General features: G+C 44.4%; 1 protein-coding gene and 1 pseudogene across 1 annotated transcript; both read right to left on the bottom strand.

Moving 5' to 3' along the window:
- Positions 1-1,858: 1,858 nt before the first annotated feature.
- On the bottom strand, positions 1,859-16,359 carry slc9a6a (solute carrier family 9 member A6a). Its single transcript, XM_061835745.1, has 16 exons — positions 15,825-16,359; positions 15,052-15,251; positions 14,762-14,839; positions 14,611-14,687; positions 14,425-14,537; positions 12,358-12,463; positions 8,974-9,115; positions 7,797-7,902; positions 7,617-7,705; positions 7,359-7,472; positions 6,679-6,790; positions 6,250-6,403; positions 5,563-5,593; positions 5,397-5,482; positions 4,071-4,176; positions 1,859-2,964 (listed from the first exon to the last, which is right to left on the bottom strand). Exons 1-16 carry the CDS (start codon positions 16,144-16,146, stop codon positions 2,725-2,727), a joined length of 2,076 nt encoding a protein of 691 aa, XP_061691729.1. The 5' UTR covers positions 16,147-16,359; the 3' UTR covers positions 1,859-2,724.
- On the bottom strand, positions 12,791-12,906 carry LOC133509295 (5S ribosomal RNA; annotated as a pseudogene).
- Positions 16,360-16,946: the final 587 nt, after the last annotated feature.

Here is a 16,946-nt window from a genome sequence, read left to right as displayed (position 1 = left end):
AAAACAGATTATGATACGTCATACTGTATATTTTGTTTTGTCTCTGGCCCCCTCACAGTCCAACAGGGGGCCGATTCATGGTTGTTTTCTCGTATCCATGCCAACAGCATATAAACAACAACAAAAAAAATCTCTGAATGCTACAGATTGATTGAATACAGTAAGCAATATACAATTTATTTATTTGACATTAGGCTTTGCCTCTTCATTCAATTCATTTTGATTTCAGTTTTCTTTTTTTTATTAGATTTAGAGTTCCCCCCCCCCACTCACCCCACCTTATACACAAGCTTTTAACACACAAAATCAAAGTGACAGATAAATGAGTGCAAATATAAAGTTTCTTTCTCGACATCCTTTTAAATAACGACAAAAGAATGCACAAAAACAAAGCAATGAATGCCAGAAAATCAAATATATATACATGATACTTTTATATATTCTGTCGGACGTTGTTGAGAAGCACTGGGACCATCGAATAGAAACAAAAATACTTTTCTGATTTTTGGGTTCCTGCACAGCAGAAGATAACAGTGGAAGGCCGTCCTCTTCCTTCCTATCCTTACACACGCACACACACGCACACAAACACTGCGGTTGGTGCACGCCATGTTTTCTGGCCGGGCTCGATGACAACATGGCGGTCGCCACGGCGACGTTCTATCAACGCTTCCTGTGCAAACAGCCCGCGCCAGACAGCTGCTGCCTCACAAAACAGCCTCTGAAGGGCCTTTTGCGGTCGGCCACATCTGTACGTCATTGACGTCGGGGGGTCGGCAAACTAAGACCTCTTTCTCGAGTGCAGATTAATTTCAACGGGCTCCCACAATTCTGAAATCATACATTTGCGCAAATTAACGTTCATAATCGCCTGCCCTGCGATTGTGCCTCTCGCCCAAAGTCAGCCAAGACGGGCTCCTGTGTACCCGAGTGACGAATAAACACGACAGAATATGGAGGGATATTATTATTATTATTATTTATCGATGTGAATAGCAAAATGCAGTCATTTTTGTCTGCTTTATCAAACGATCTCGTCGATACCATTCCTTGGAAAATGGTGAGCTATTTTTAGAAGAAGCCAGCGAGCTACTGAAGTGGTCGCTGTGGGCTAGCACGTCGTCCGCGCCTGATCTTACATGCGTTATAATTATCATCATTCTTATCAGTTATCATGCTATTAGTTTTCAAAGTTTTGGGGAATGGGAAGACTTTTTCAAGCCCCACCCACCCCCCTTCTCCCAATAATTATGTCTAGGTCAGCAACAAAGTCTCAGGCAGGATAATTACGGTAAATGCCCTTCCCGTACATGGCAGGTGATCCACTTAACCTTTTTCAAAAATTAATAAATGTATGAGTTGTAAATTTGAAAAAATGCAATTACAATATTTACCTGCCTATTGAAGAGTCGCAGATGCTTCAATTTGGCAATTTTTATTTTCACCATTTTGTGGTGTCTCAGTGCCCAGAGACTATGTTGACGTGAGTAGAAGCACTTCATTTGGACAAAAGCGGTGCTTTGCCGTTGTCTTGGTGCCAAGGAATTAAGTATGTTGAATTGTGTCGAAGGAGCTCCAATTGGCCTTAAAGTAGTAACTTGCCATCTTGTGGCATCTGTTTGTCATTCTAAACCTAAAATTTGTCACGATATTGTTTTATACTGAGATGCACTCGTATTTTTTTTGTGTGAATCTTGACGACGAAATCTCAGAAGCGTACGCTGATCCAAATTAGGACCGTTTACGTTTGAGGAGGTTTGCGTATATAAAAGAAGCACAAAGTGAAGTGAAGGAAATGAAAAAACAAGGTTGTCAAACGCATTCGCGACTCCAACACACAAGCGCGCAATGTTTGTTCACAGTCGGCGGCTCGGATCCGATTTGCACATTGACGACGTCAACACCCCCGAATGTTGAGCGTAATTGCTACCTCACGCCCCCTCTCCTGGCAGACCCCCGTAACTACAAGGCCCCTTGAAAACTACACTTCCCAGGCCAGGCACTTGATTGACAGCGCACGTGCTGCCGAGTGGCGACCCAAACACGACCGAACGCCATCTGGCCCAAAAAAGAACAAGCCGGGAAAAATCCTCAGCAATGCGCGTCGACGTTACAGTGATGCTCCTATATTGTCAGAACTACGGCAAGCCGTTAGAGCATTATCTCAATATACCAATAGTGCGCTGAATTGTCCATCTGCTCCGATTCTCAGAGTTTTGCCTCACTCGTAACATTTAGTGGTTCGACTAGTGCACCTTAGTAATTGCACTAGCACATGGAAACGTTACGCAGTAGTGGAAGGCGGGCCGTTCACGGCGGAACGGGACCGAGCCCTGCCATGAAAATCTGCGAGTAACTGATGGCTCCCCAAATAGATTACCGATTGCCCTCCACAAGTTTTCACCAGATGGCGATAAAGTCAATGAAGCCCCACCCCCTCGAAAAATCTGCGTGTTTATGAAAGCCAAATAACACTAGTAAGACCGTCGTTCTACTAGTGGACTGAATTGTCTTACCAGTAAAGACAAAAAGTGATAGTTAATGCGCAATTGCGCAAATGCGCAACACTAAACGCTCAAACGGCTCGCCACACAGAACACATGCTGTGCGATGCTACAATAAGGTGACCCTCAGAACCAAAAGTGGCAAATCAATAGGATTACGTTACAGTGATGGCGGGGAGGGGGCGTGATTGAGGAAGCTGGGCGGGGGCCCCGCCCGCCCTCACAAGCGGCAGCGGGGGTCCGTGAAGGGCGGCTCGGAGTCGTCCATGGGCAGCACCAGGCGCGTGCCCCTCATCACCAGCTCGTGGTCGCCGTACGCCAGCTCCCGGTCGGGGTCGTCGGCGGCCGCCGCGTGTGTGCGCGTGCCGTCGGTGCTGACGGTCACGTCGCCGTAGTTTAGGTTGACGTCGCTGTCGGTCAGGATGAGGTCCGAGTCGTCGTCCCTAATCTGACTCTCGTTCTGACCACGGGAAAGACTCCAATGTAATTCAATGGTGTGACTCATCATTGGCGACTGCACTAAATCACAATTTTTTTTTTAAAGCTATCATTGTTCATTTTTATTGAATAATATTTTCCCGTTGATATATTTACATGGCATACACCTTCAAATGTGATATAGTGACATTTTTTTAGGAGACGAGGGATAAAATTACCGTAATTTCCTGCCGATAAACCGCGACTTTTTCCCCCACACGCTTTCAACCTTGCAGTTTTTGCGTCGATTCAGTTAATTTGTGCATTTTTTTTTTCTAACGGCCACAAGGGAGCACTCGAAAAAAGGTAAGAGTGAGACTGGTAGAATATATGTGCCGAGGAAGTGACTTTTACTGGTATGTTTTTTTTTTTTTTTTTTTTGGCCAACCCTGTTAGCGTAGCGCCAGCGTTAGCTCTGTGCTAGCGTGTTGCTGCTGTGTTACTGCCGTGTCTCATTGATTTTTACCGGTATATTTTTTTAACCGGCCCTGTTTGCGCCATGCTAGCATGTTGCTGCTGCGTCTCAGTGATTTAGGTATGTTTATTTTTTTATTTATTTATTTTTTTTAAACCGGCCCTGTTAGCGGTGTGCTACCGTCTTGCTATTGTTTAGCTGCCGCGGCTGTTTTTTTTTTTGTTTTTTGTTTTTAACCAGCCCTGTTCGTGCTACCTTGTTGTTGCTATGTTAAGATAAGATAAGATAAGGTATTAAAACTTTGCTTTCTATGTAGCATCTTTCTTGGTAAATATCTCGTGTTTCCATGTGGGCACTTGCAGCTTTTACGCCGGTGCGGCTTATGTATGTACCAAATGGAATTTCCTTTACAAATGTGCTGGGCAAGGCTTATAATGAGTTGCACTCTGTAGGCCGGAAATTACGGTACTTTTATTCAAATTAATCTTGAGCCCAAAATGTTGGTCAGTAAGGGGAAATGAATATGACATGCACCCATTTTTCCTTTTTTGGTAACGCAGCGTGCAGACTTTTTTTTTCCACCCCGATAGTGCAATATTGTTTGTAAAAACATCAAAACAAGACAAGTGTAATCTGCTCATGGTTCAAAATGAAATCAGTAAACGGCATCTCACCTCGAAGGCCTGCGGGCTGGTGAGGAAGCGAGCCAGGGGGCCACAGCAGGCGGGCAACGTGGCTGTGAGCGGCGGGCCGCTGTGGGTCAGGATGGGCTTCAGGTAGCTGGGGGATCCGGTCAAGGGAAAGCGACCTTGCACATTATTACATACTCAATTGACCCCTCCGTGGATATTGCGCAATCCGCATCACTGACCAATCAGAGGCCAGAGATCTGCATAAACCAAAGCCGTTTTTGCTCCCGCCATTTTCTCAGACAACATTGCATGGTCCAGTATAGGTTTAGTTAGCGTTTTATCGTGTATTTGGGTTATTTAACAAAAAATATGGTTAAGAGGTGTAGTCACGGACTTTGTAATAGTGACGACGGGTATCCTGAAAGGCTAGTTGGTGGAGTTCCATTCGTACCCTTTCGAAAACCGAAGACCCAGTACGAAAAATGCCTTCGATGGGTCAAACTTTGTGGAAGACCGCATCATCAACTAAATCCATCTAATATCAACCGGAACACATATGTTTGCACGAAGGTATGCCCTATATTTGATTTTCAATACATGTCTCGTATAAATGAATTCGAAGTTCTTCGCTAGCATAACACTGCTGAGTGTGAACGATTGACACACTTATTCTTTGTTGAGCGATATTTAGCGATGATCGGACTGCACAAACGTATTGATTTCTTGCTGGCTCGCGGCCAGAAGCTTAACCAGACTGTGTTTGCACGAAGACATGCCCTAAATTTGATTTTTAATACACGTCTCGTATAAATGAATGAGACGATCTCCGCTGGCATAACACTGCTACGTGTGAACGATTGCCACACTTATTCTTTGTTGAGCGATATTTAGCTATGATCGGACTGCACAAACGTATTGATTTCTTGCTGGCTCGCGGCCGAAGCTTAACCAGACGGTGTTTGCACGAAGAGATGCCCTAAATTTGATTTTTAATACACGTCTCGTATAAATGAATGAGACGTTCTGCGCTAGCATAACATTGCTACGTGTGAATGATTGAATGAAATCAGAAGCATGGCGTCTCTCTCAGTTAAGAATGTATTGTATTTAGAATCTATAATATATCGTTGATTTGAATGAAATCAGAAGCATAGAGTCTTTCTCAGTTCAGAATGTATTGTATTGTATTGTATTTGCCATTTTTTACTGTTTGTCTTACGTGAGCGCACGTGGCGTGACGTCACTTCAGGAGGCGTGGTTAAGTGCCCTGTACGGAGGGGTCAATTCTGACTTAGTTGCAGTAAATACGACGCGGCGCTACCCCCTGCTGGCTGAGCTCAAATCGCAACACACGAAAAGCAAGGATACTTGTGGTCAAAGTTGTACCAGATTCGGAAAAGCCAGGCACTTTCCTGTTTGGTGCTCCGTCGCTCGGGACCTTCGCCGACACTCACCTGCACAAGCGGACTCAATGTAAATTTGTGTATATATATGTATATTTTTTTGTCCATAGTCATATGTAGACGGCACTCACAGAGTTGTCTTGATCAGAGTCCACTCCCACCCTGTTTATTGGAGGGGAGGGGAAAAAAAAAAGTTAAAATTTTGTGCATTAGTCTGTAAACACAGCACGTGCGACAATTACTTAAGGAAGGGTTTAGTAGGACTAAATTCCAATATGGACTAAAGCAGGGGTGTCATTCATTTTTGTTACGGGCCACATTGTTTGTCACGTTTTCCATCAGGAATGACTGTGAAACCATAAAAATCTTTTAACAGCCTCATAATTTTTACACATGAAATTTATGAGCTAGTGTTGGAATCAGAACTCAGGGGCAATGTTTTTTTTTCTTCTAAACTATTTTTGATGTTTAGTAGCACAAATATGCTAGCAATATGTCAACGATTTGAAATTTTGGTCCAGATTTTAACAACAATCTTGCAAGTTGATACACATGAGTTGCCTTCGCGGGCCACATAATATTTTGCGGCAGGCCACATCTGGCCCCCAGGCCTTGAATTTGACACCCGTGGACTAAAGTATCAATTCCAATCTAAATGTGTACGCAAGTTCGAAAGCCAACTCAAAAGTAACATTCTAATTTTGTAAATATCTGCAATAAAAAAAAAAAACTCGTAGGGTGGCAGGCATTAATTATGGGCCGCGTCTCAATACTTGAGTCCTAAAAACAACTGAACGGAGGGTTTTGAAGGTTGCTACCGTATGCGCTGGCACGACAACATCTGGGTCGTGCCGCCGCCGCAGAACCACACGGTGAAGAAGACCACGAGCAGCGTGGTGGAGAACATCATCTGCCGCGCGTACGTGGCCGTGTCTCGGATGGACAGCGCAAACGTCATGGCGCCGCGCAATCCTGTTGAGGGGAGCGTGAAACACAAAAAAACCAAAAACCTGAGCAAGTCATCATGGGAAAAGTAGTTTTCATTATTGAACAGCAAAAATGTGCATGCTTTGCGGAAAGTGGATAACGTCCAAATATATGATGTGACTGAACAAGATTCTATAAATTGTGATTAATTGATTAGGCCGAGTAATTTAGAACCTTCTTGAAAATCAAAAGTTAATAATTGAGACTACAGCGCCTCTGGTGTAAAAGTCCGTGAATATCGTTGAAAGCGTGTGACTCACCCGCAAACATCATCATGTGCTGGAAGTTGGATCGGATTTTGTTGCGGCGGCCCAGATTGAGGAGGAAGGACAGGGGGTAGATGTTGGCTGCTCGGCCCAGGAACACTGCCACCTACGTGGCACGTTGGTGAAGGAAGACAATGAATGGGCTGAATGCGATCAACACCCGCATATTTCTGGGTCAGAATTTGCAAAAATATAAAAATATTGGGTGGCACGGTGGTTCAGCTGGTAAAGCGTTGGCCTCACAGTTTTGAGGTCCCACGTTCGATGCCGGACCCACCTGTGTGGAGTTTGCATGTTCTCCCCGTGCCTGCGTGGCTTTCCTCCGGGCACTCCGGTTTCCTCCCACATCCCCCCCCAAAAACATGCAACATTAATTGAACACTCTAAATTGCCCCGAGGTGTGATTGTGAGTGTGACTGTTTGTCTCGATGTGGCCTGCGATTGGCTGGCGACCAATTCAGGGTGTACCCCACCTCCTGCCTGCTGACAGCTGAGATAGGCTCCAGCACTTTCCGCAACCTCTGTGAGGATAAGCGCCAAAGAAAATGGATGGATGGATGGATGGATTGATAAAAAATATTGCTCTGCTACCATCGATCGGCAATCGCAAACATTTTTGGGCGTCATAGATTTTCGCTCTTTTCTGAACCCCTTTTTCCTTCCCAAAAGGATACAAATGCCCCGACGATGAACATGGGGTTGAAGACGTGGTTCTGGAAGGTGAAGAGGGTCAGGCCCATGTAGGAGAAGATGAAGTTCTCCGCCAGGAAGTTCAATAACTCAAACAGCTGCAACATAAGGAATGGACATTTACCAACTTCCTCATCCCACTCACCACAAAAAAAAAAAAAAAAAAAAATATATATATATATATATATATATATATATATATATTTAAAATGATTAGCAGAGCGTCGTCATTCTGGTCAGACCTGCTTGGTCCGGTCTTGGGACTCGGGAGACAGGTTGTTGAAGGTGTAATGCGCCTGGGTGATGCCACAGAACAACACCGCCACCACACCTGAGGCACGCCAGACCGTCAAAGGATTTATTTGCAGTAAAAATACAAATACTGGCTGGGATGAACACGCGCAGGTGTGTGTACGTGGTACCTGTGAACCCGCACGCCTCGGCCAATAGGAAGGTGCTCCACGACATGAGGAAGAACAAGGCCGTCTCCAGCAGCGGGAAATCTCTCAGCTTAGTGAACTTGGTCACGTGCGGGCGGTCGTCAAGGAGTTCAGTCGGGCAGAAAACATAAGATACACAATCTAAAAATAATAATGTATTGCTTTGGTGACATCTTGTGGCATTGTTGAAGTGAGTTGAAGAACCTCCTTTAGATCAGCGCTTCTCAATTATTTTCTGTCACTTTCTGCCCAGCAAAAAGAAAACAATTCACACCCCCCCTACTCTCTGCCGTGACTATAAATATCATTTGCTTATAAAATTAGCTTATAAGTACAACTCTGCATAACATTGTACACAAATAAATTAGAAAGAGTTCAACTGACAACAAAGAAAAATAACTATAAACAGTTTTTTAGTCTGGAACAGAAAAGATTTTAAGCGCATCAATTCACCTAAAATTAAAAAAAAAAAAATCCTTGTTTAATCTGCTAACAGTTTTGACTGACTTATTGCACCATTTGATAGTGAAAAATAAAATGAAATAAAATCAATAAATAACTCCCAAATTCAGCTCTGGAACATTAACGCAGAAGCACAAGATATAAAAGCCTATAACTTATGAAACAAAAATGAATAGCGTAATTTCCGGCCTACAACCTGTGACTTTTTTTCCACACACTTTCAACCCTGCGGTTTATGCGGTGATGCGGCTAATTTGTGCATTTTTTGCAACAGCTGCAAGGGGGCACTCTAGCAGAAAAGGTGAGCGTGAGACCGGTGGAATATATGTGCCGAGGAAGTGACTTTGACCGGCCCTGCTAGAGTTAGCGGTGTGCTAGCGTGTTGCTTCTGTTTTTCCTGGCGTATCTCAGTGATATTTACTTGTATGTTTTATTTTAACCGGCCCCGTTAGTGCTAGCGTTAAACTCTTTCTGTGTACCGTCTTTCTTAGGGTTAGTTAATTTTATTCAATGTGGGCACTTGCGGCTTTTAGACAGCTGCGGTGTATGTACGTACCAAATGGTATTTCCTTTACAAATGTACTCGGTGAGGCTTATAACCAGGTGCGCTCTGTAGGCCGGGAATTACGGTATTTCAGTGCCAAACTCTGTTGTTCTGTATGCCGAATAAGGAATAGCCCAAAACAAAAAAGGATATGAGCGCTGTGACGAGGCCAGTGGCCACGCCCAGAGCGAAGGACCCGCTGAAGATGCCGAGGAACATGCCGAAGGACTTGAACAGGGCCACGACCTCGAAAGTGTGGCTGTTGTCGCCCTCCGGCTGGTAGGCCACGATGGACCTGCCAACAACAGCCACCAAACTTTTAGTGATGAGGAAAAACCCCTAGAGAGCCCGTGCACGTGGCGTCGCCATTTTGCCGGTCATAAAGAGCTGCTCGACAGTGTGGGGGACATCAAACCGGAGCAGAATATTGACAATGCCCGAGACCTGTTGTGCTGTTGGTTGTCACAACAGACGAGACAGATATTCAATGGGATCATTCTATGGAATACCATCGGAAAAGACCAGAAAAGATCAATGGATTTCGGCAATCAAACATGATGGATGCTGCCCAACCAAATACACACAATGTAGCGATTACTTCATTTCAGGTAGGAAATATCAGGTAGGAATTATTCTTCTCAATGTCTTAAAATGGTTTGTTCTCAAATGAGTCCAATACATGTTTAAAAAAAGAGAACGTCGGTCACACGGAGGTTTACGTAGGTTAACGTGTGGCCACAACACGCTTCGTGTACAGAGGAGCCGACTCGCTGTCCTTATTTTTCCAATCCTAGCTCATGAATGCGTGTAAAACCAGGGATCATTTATTGAAATATTGGTATTTGTATTGAAAAAAATCTGAGTGGCTCCATCGCTATGTGGGATTTATTCACGATTGAGAACAGATCCAGCAACGAAGTATTTGTATGCATCCAGACTTTCTTTCTTTCTTGTATGCTTTCAAACTCTGGACGACTTCCTCAAGATCCATGTGTAGATCCAGTTGTCTAAGACAAGCAGAAGCGGGTTAACTGTCCAATTTCTTATCGCCGAAAGCATCGACTTCGGCATTAAATATGGCTCCTCCGTGCAAAGTGTCTCTCATTTTTCCACGCACCTTCGTCTATTATCACCTTGTAAATGTTTAACGGGATCGGACAAAACTCTGGGCGTCGTGCTAGAAGACGTATTTTCGTGTCGTCTCCAACCGACCTAGCATTAAAGAATGCTTTGTTTGACCGGCACTTCCGGGCAGTGACGTAGGTGCACGAGCTCTATAAAAAGTAACTGGATCAGGCGTCTCGGTTTGCTAAGATGCTCGTTGGACTCGTTATTCATAATCCTCCACAAAAGTGAGTCATAGACGCCGTAATGTGTATTTCAATACCAGTCACACACAAAAAAGTTGTATTCCAGGGTCTCTCAGAATACCATGACATTTTTGGAGTTATGAATGTGTGTACATGGTTACACGACACAAGAAGGAATCCACACTTACACAGTTACTGTTTTTGCATTTCTGTTTACATTTACGGTTTTTGCATTTATTTTTTTCCAAGATTTCTGGCCTAAAAGTGGTTGTTGTGCATCTGTTGGAGACACTGCGTGCATCCGTGTAGGAATGAGTTGGAGAGCATGTTTGTGAATGTGCACAATGACTATAGTTATGATTTGATTACTGCGTTAGCGTAAATTAGTGATCGGCTACGGGGGCGATCCGATTTCGGATCACGTCGCCACCGTGGTAACGGTACAGGACCCCAATCAAAATACCGTTTAGGTTAACTAGGAAGAACCCAGGCCCAGTAGAGTCCAGTTCGGGGCTGCAAATCAGAGCCGGTAACCGCAAAAATTCCCAAAGTCATACGAGTGGGACTGTAATTTGCAGCGATGCTGGAAGCAAGCATGACTGGAGAAGGAGATTTATTTATTCCTCTTCCACTTCAAACACGCCACCAGTAGTTTGTTGTCTCGGCATCGACGCGCAAACACTAATAATACATTTGCTGACTCACAATATAAGAAACGTGAAAAGGAGCAGACCGGACTGGTGATTTGTCTCATTTGTCCCAAAATAAACCCACCGCCACGTTTCCAGTGCACCCGTGAGACGCTTCGCAGGGATTATTAGAGCCTTCTTAAAACCTGATGTTAAAATGAATGATTCTGTGGAAATAACACTGTCCCATTTGGACCAAATTGGATTGTGTCATAATCGACGCAATGTAAATAATGACGGGCGAGCATTTATTACGCAAAAAGAAGGACAAAGAAATAAAATGCCCAAGTGGAGATCAATTCGGCAAAGAGTATGTACCTCGAACCCAAGCCCAAAATTGCAGGAAATGTTGTTAACTGTATTCTCATTGTACAGCGGTGACATGAGATATTGGCTTAATTTGTTCAGTGACCACAGCCACAACTTCAAATCCTCTTTGGCCATTGAAATGAATGGAAATGCCATCAATCATCCATCAGGAAAATCTTTATAGGTTGTGAATTGTAAAAAATCCATTGCAGCTCCTTCTGGGGAACATGATTTAGCCAACAGGAGGCAGTATAACATTAATACAGAGATAGACGAAGAAGTATTATTATATTGTCTGTCAGGACGTGTTAATGTGTGATTCGTGTTCACCTATCCGTCGTCTGAAGCATTAAAACGACGTCACGTAGCTGCTGTTCGTTAGCCAGTCTATGGCATTCTGCACTGCTTGTTAGCATAGAGGCTGTTCATTAGCCAGTCTATGGCATTCTGCACTGCTTGTTAGCATAGATGCTGTTCATTAGCCAGTCTATGGCATTCGGCACTGCTTCTTAGCATAAATGCTGTTCGTTAGCCGGTCTAGGGCATCTTCCATAACTTGTTAGCGTTAAGCTAAGCAGACTAAAGGCAAAGTTACTATTTAGTAGTTGTTTTTAACAAACAGTGTAATTCTCTTTGTTTTATGTGAAGATTTCTATATTTTTAGAAGTCACTTGAGTTTTTTTTTTTTTTTTTTAAAGCATTTAATATTGTGGGAATTTTTTTTTTTGATGCTTTACATTCCCTATTCATACTGCTTGCCATTTTGTCGCTTGCTAACTTAAAAACCGGAAATGCATTTTTAGCATTTTGATTGGCTGTCATTCGCGACAGCGATTCAAATTTCGAATCACGGCAAAACCAGTGGCCAATCATTCGGGCACTCACGAGAACAGTTGCCACACCAAACACGCTGCGTGACAGTTCGGTTCAGTCGGATGTTTGCACAACAAGAGCCTAGTCGATTATTACATGGGATATGGGAAGAAAAATGATTAGCAATAGTATATTTTCATTTAATAAGAAGTAAGGACCTGGGACATCTGTGGCAACTAAATATATAGAAACAAACCATAAACTTCAACTGCTTAAAGATTGCAATTCAAGGCACACCTGATTCAATACATCTTTGGTAAAATAGCATGAAGTTGGACCAAATTGTCATGATTGCGCAGCTTCCATCTTTTGAACGCGAAACTCTCAACGCAGGTTTACTTTTGCGCGAGACTTACGAGGAGAGGACAACGGCCACGGCGTCGTTGAGCACGCTCTCGCCGAACAGCAGCGCGTATAAGTCCACGTCCACCTGCAGCTCGTTGAAGATGGCCAGCACCGTCACTGGCACAAAAAGAAGACAAAAACTTGATGTTTTTGTTGGACTTTGTCGCAAAAATCTCCCAGATCCAAGGGAAGGCCCATTTTTATCTTTTTTCTTTAAAAGGAATACAGTAAATGTATTATTTTGATCTTAGAAGCTAAGCAGTTTCGGCGGTGGTTAGTACTTGGATGGGAGACCGCCTGGGAATACCGGGTGCAGTGAGCTTCTCTCCCCGGCTAAAATGTCCCGTTAGGGGTGGAGACAGCGTCTCATCTTAGATGACCGCATACTTGTTTGGTACAGTTTTACGCCGGATATCCTTTCCTGATGCAATCCTTTTGCATTTTAGCCGGCACCCGGTATTCCCAAGCGGTCTCCCATCCAAGTACGAACCAGGGCAAAACCCGCTTAGCTTCCGAGATCTGACGAGATCGGGCGTCCTCAGGGTAGCGTGGCCGTAAGCCCTTCTAAATAAGTCATGATATGACTTAATGTTGAGAAAAGTGCTTAACCTATCAGTTTGATTATTATTATTACCATTGCACAAACTGCAGTAGATCCCAAAAGAACACCATCCTCGTGTTGTAATCACTTTTTTTTTTTTTTTTTTAATCGCAACTAAGACCATTGGTAGCGGTTTTCCTTTCCCGATGCATCATTCTGAGAGCTAATTAAAGCGCAAATAAAAAAAAAAAAGAAAAAGCGACAGTAGTTTACTGTACTTGCACTGAGTGCCAATGACGGTTGGTTACACAGAGCAAGAAGAAGCCCAACTGGTCCTTCTGCATGCCCGTGCCAAGCGCTTCTTAACATTACCGTTGGCAGCCATTTTCAGAGCGATTTAAGAGCAAAAAAAAAAAAAAAAAAAAAAAAAAAACCACAAATACACGGTCGCTTACTTGGAGCGAGTGTGGCACAGAGCCAATGACTGTTATGCAGTGCAAGAAGCAGCGCGACGGATCCTCGTATAACGGTTCGCAACTCGAAAATCGTGCATAAATCAAGGTTGTTTTCATACAAAAATGTGAACAAACCAATTTGCTCGGAAAACGTGTCTTTTGTAAATCTGAGGTTCCGGGTTCATTGTGATTTATTTAAGAGACCCCGTACCTCAGTGGTTAGAGCGTCGGCTTGGTAAACCAGGGGTTGTGAGTTCGTATCTCACTGGGGCCTCTACTCCCCAAGAAACGTTGCGTCAGGAAGGGCATCCGGTGAGAGGGGGGGGGGGGACTGCCAAACAAATATGAGCGTTTATCTGAGATGTCTGTCACGCTGTGGCCACCCCCAACGGGACAAGCCCAAAGAAACTTACTTACTATCAGTTACTGTGATTTGCACAGTCGAGCACGAAAAATCACGTGCGTAAAACTTGTTACGAGTAGAAATACATAGATATTGAAAGACGTCGCTTATTTTGTGTAGTCTTGACCAATGTTCCCTATAAGCTGCGCCACTGCGCACTTGTCGCTCGCTCTTAGCGCACATAAAAACCGATCCGGCGCAGTGAAACGCAGCCTGAGGTCTTTATTTAAAAACGGCTGCTGATCAGCCTATTTCTACTTCCTCGTTTACCTGACACCGCCCCCCTCCGCTCTTAAAGGGGTACACTCATAATTACAAACCAAACACACACCCGCAACTTTATCTGCGGGCATGACTGACCACACCCGTACATTTTTCAAATGTGTGACTGTAATATCAAATTAATCAGAAATACAGTTTAAAAAAACTTAGACTAAAACCTACTGCTTTGCTAGCTGCCTGTCACTATACTTCGGTGGCATAGATATGTTATTTGTTATGCATAAATGATAATTTTCAAACCAATTGGGTGACATCGGCTGGAAATCAGTCTGTCAGGGGATTGGTCAAGTTGCATCTTCACATCAAAATTGTGTTATGTGGATGAACCGGGTCTTTATGAATCCGCAACTGGCGCTCATACAGTTCTAAAGGTCAACAACGGAGACCGGAAACGCACCAGGGTCGGTGGCGGACACGATGGCGCCGAAGAACAGACAGTCGGTGAAGAAGAATTCCCCGCCGAGTTGCCCCATCTGCTTCATCAGCGTCACACAGCCGTACATCAACAGCCTGGCAGAAAAATAACAAATGCAAAACAAATTAAATCACGTCAGACGTGCGCGTACACGTTACGCAATCTTACCCGATGACGAAACAGGAAACGACCGTGCCCAAAAAGGCGTAAGCCAGGATGGAGCCCATGTTGCGGAAAAAGTGTCTCTGCAAACAAGACAAGACGCCGTCAAACGTCTCGACGACGTCACGGAGAAGAGACGCGGAAATAATCGACGCACCCGCTTCAGGCTGTAGCCGGCGTGGAAGATGATGGGCGGCAGGAGGATGTTAAAGAAGACTTCGGGGTCGAACGTCACCTGAGGTACACAAAAAAAAAAAAAAAACAAGAGGTTCTAAAAATACACCTGATGAAATGATTTGAAATCAGTCAAGAAATGCGGTAGGAGATTGTTGCAACTTTCGGTTTGTCCTACATGGGGAAGGAGCCATGTGGGGGTCTGGCATGAAAATAAAATGCGGGTTAATTTGAGAGCTTTACTCTGAAACGTAGTACTCCCCCGACCCCCACCTTGCGCAGCATCTCGTTGTCCTGCACGTCATCCACCTCGCTGGCGCTGATCTCGCCCTTGAGGGTGTACTCGTAGAACTTGCCGCGGGACTGGACGAGCAGAGTGGCCGGGCTGGCGTTGACGTGGCAGCTCAGCGTCACGTTGCTGACGTCGCGCGGGACGTGGACGCCGTAGCGCAGCACCACGCCCACCAGTAAACCTGGCCGCGGGGCAAAGGTGAGGATTCAGAAAGAGGTACAGTATTTCGTTTCCAACTTGCCACAGTAACTCGGGGGGCTTGCTTGAAATGTGAAAAATCCACAACCTTAGACATTGCACATGTAACTTACTCCCAGCTCTGCGTAGAACATTTTGAAATGATGTTCATCCGTGATAAACGAATGAAATCCCTGGAAGAGCGCAAACATGGACGCACACATACAACCAAACTTATCAGGTAGGCCTACACTTTTCTATTCTTCTGCATGCATCTGTTTGCATGCTGCCGTTTTGGTTAGCAAAAGAGTCAGCTGCACCTCAAACCGAGATGACTTCCAAGCCACTTGCCCTGTTTTCCCAAACGCTCACCTTTGGCCACATGACATGTAAGGGGTTGTTTAAGTTTGTTTAACAATAAAAAAATAAAATAAAAAAAAATCACTTTCCTGATGAATGTCATACACAAGGTCCGATTGAGGTTCGGAAACGAACCAGAATCTCGTGATTCCAAATTGCGGTCAGCATGAGACGAATATATGATGGTTTGCGAAGGTGTGTGCCGGCTGACAATCACCGTAAATCATCGCCAGTCCCGTTTCGTGCAAGAACCGGAACCGGCGGTGTTTGAAGAGCCAGATAGTCAGGATGGTCAGGGTGAGGAGCAGGATGAAGATGAGCAGGTCGGCGCTGTCCTGCCGGTGGCTCTCCTCAGCCTTCTTCTCCGTGACGATGTTCTCCATGGCGCTGTCCTCCTCCTCCTCCTCCTGCTGCTGCTGCTGCTGCCGAGGCGACGAGGATGCTCGGCACACGCACATCAACAAGCTCAAAGCCAGCAGCAGCGGCAGCAAGCGCCGCTGTAGCGTGCCCGTCGCTCCGCCAGTCCAGTAAAGCGCCATGGCCCGGTGTTGGGCAGCAAAACGCTGCGGCGTCGACGTCGCTGGCTCCAAAACTTTCGCCAAGATTGTATCTCGCCCAAAGACTTGCACACAGGAGATTCCCAAGGAAAAACGACAGCAGAAGAGGAACCGACTGCGACTCGGAAGTGAAAAATGTGTTTTTCCAGTACGCCTTGGTTGGCCTTCAGTTTAAAAGCTCCACGGGTCCGGGCTACAAATATAGGAGAACGCCAAATAGCTTCAGTTAATCCTGCCGTATCATTCTTGAATAGCGTGTTTTAGACATATCCTAAAAAAAAAAAAAATTCTGCAGAATTTACCAATAAATGTTAGTTTTATTTTGAAGCCACATCGTTACACCGCCAGAGGAAGCACTAATGCGCCAACCGGTGAAACAGTAATCATAATCATAAATCTTTTACTTGTAAGCATTTTTCCAGGAAAAATGACAAGGCGTTTCACACTAAAAGCAGACGATGGCCAAAATAAAATTAGACAGCAATTAGCATTTTATTTATAAAACGAATTAAGTACATAATTCAGAATAATGCATACAATCTAATGTTTATTTGAGATCAGAACTTGGGTCTATTTAAGCATATTTATAAAATGATATCCCAAGGGAAAAAACTGAGACTTGACAAAACAATCGTCATATTTATTTTTCTACTTTCCGTACCGTCTGTCAATGTAACTGAAACGAATCACGTGACAGTGACCAGTATGCTTGTATTTATCAATAAATACAGTATACAGACACTTCGCATGTAATTATGTATGTAAGGCGACGGTGATATATG

This window comes from Syngnathoides biaculeatus, chromosome 11 (genome assembly GCF_019802595.1).
Source record: "Syngnathoides biaculeatus isolate LvHL_M chromosome 11, ASM1980259v1, whole genome shotgun sequence".
NCBI classification, from domain to species: Eukaryota; Metazoa; Chordata; class Actinopteri; order Syngnathiformes; family Syngnathidae; genus Syngnathoides; species Syngnathoides biaculeatus.
Note: the sequence above shows the minus strand (reverse complement) of the source record. Positions and strands in the feature narration are given on the sequence as shown.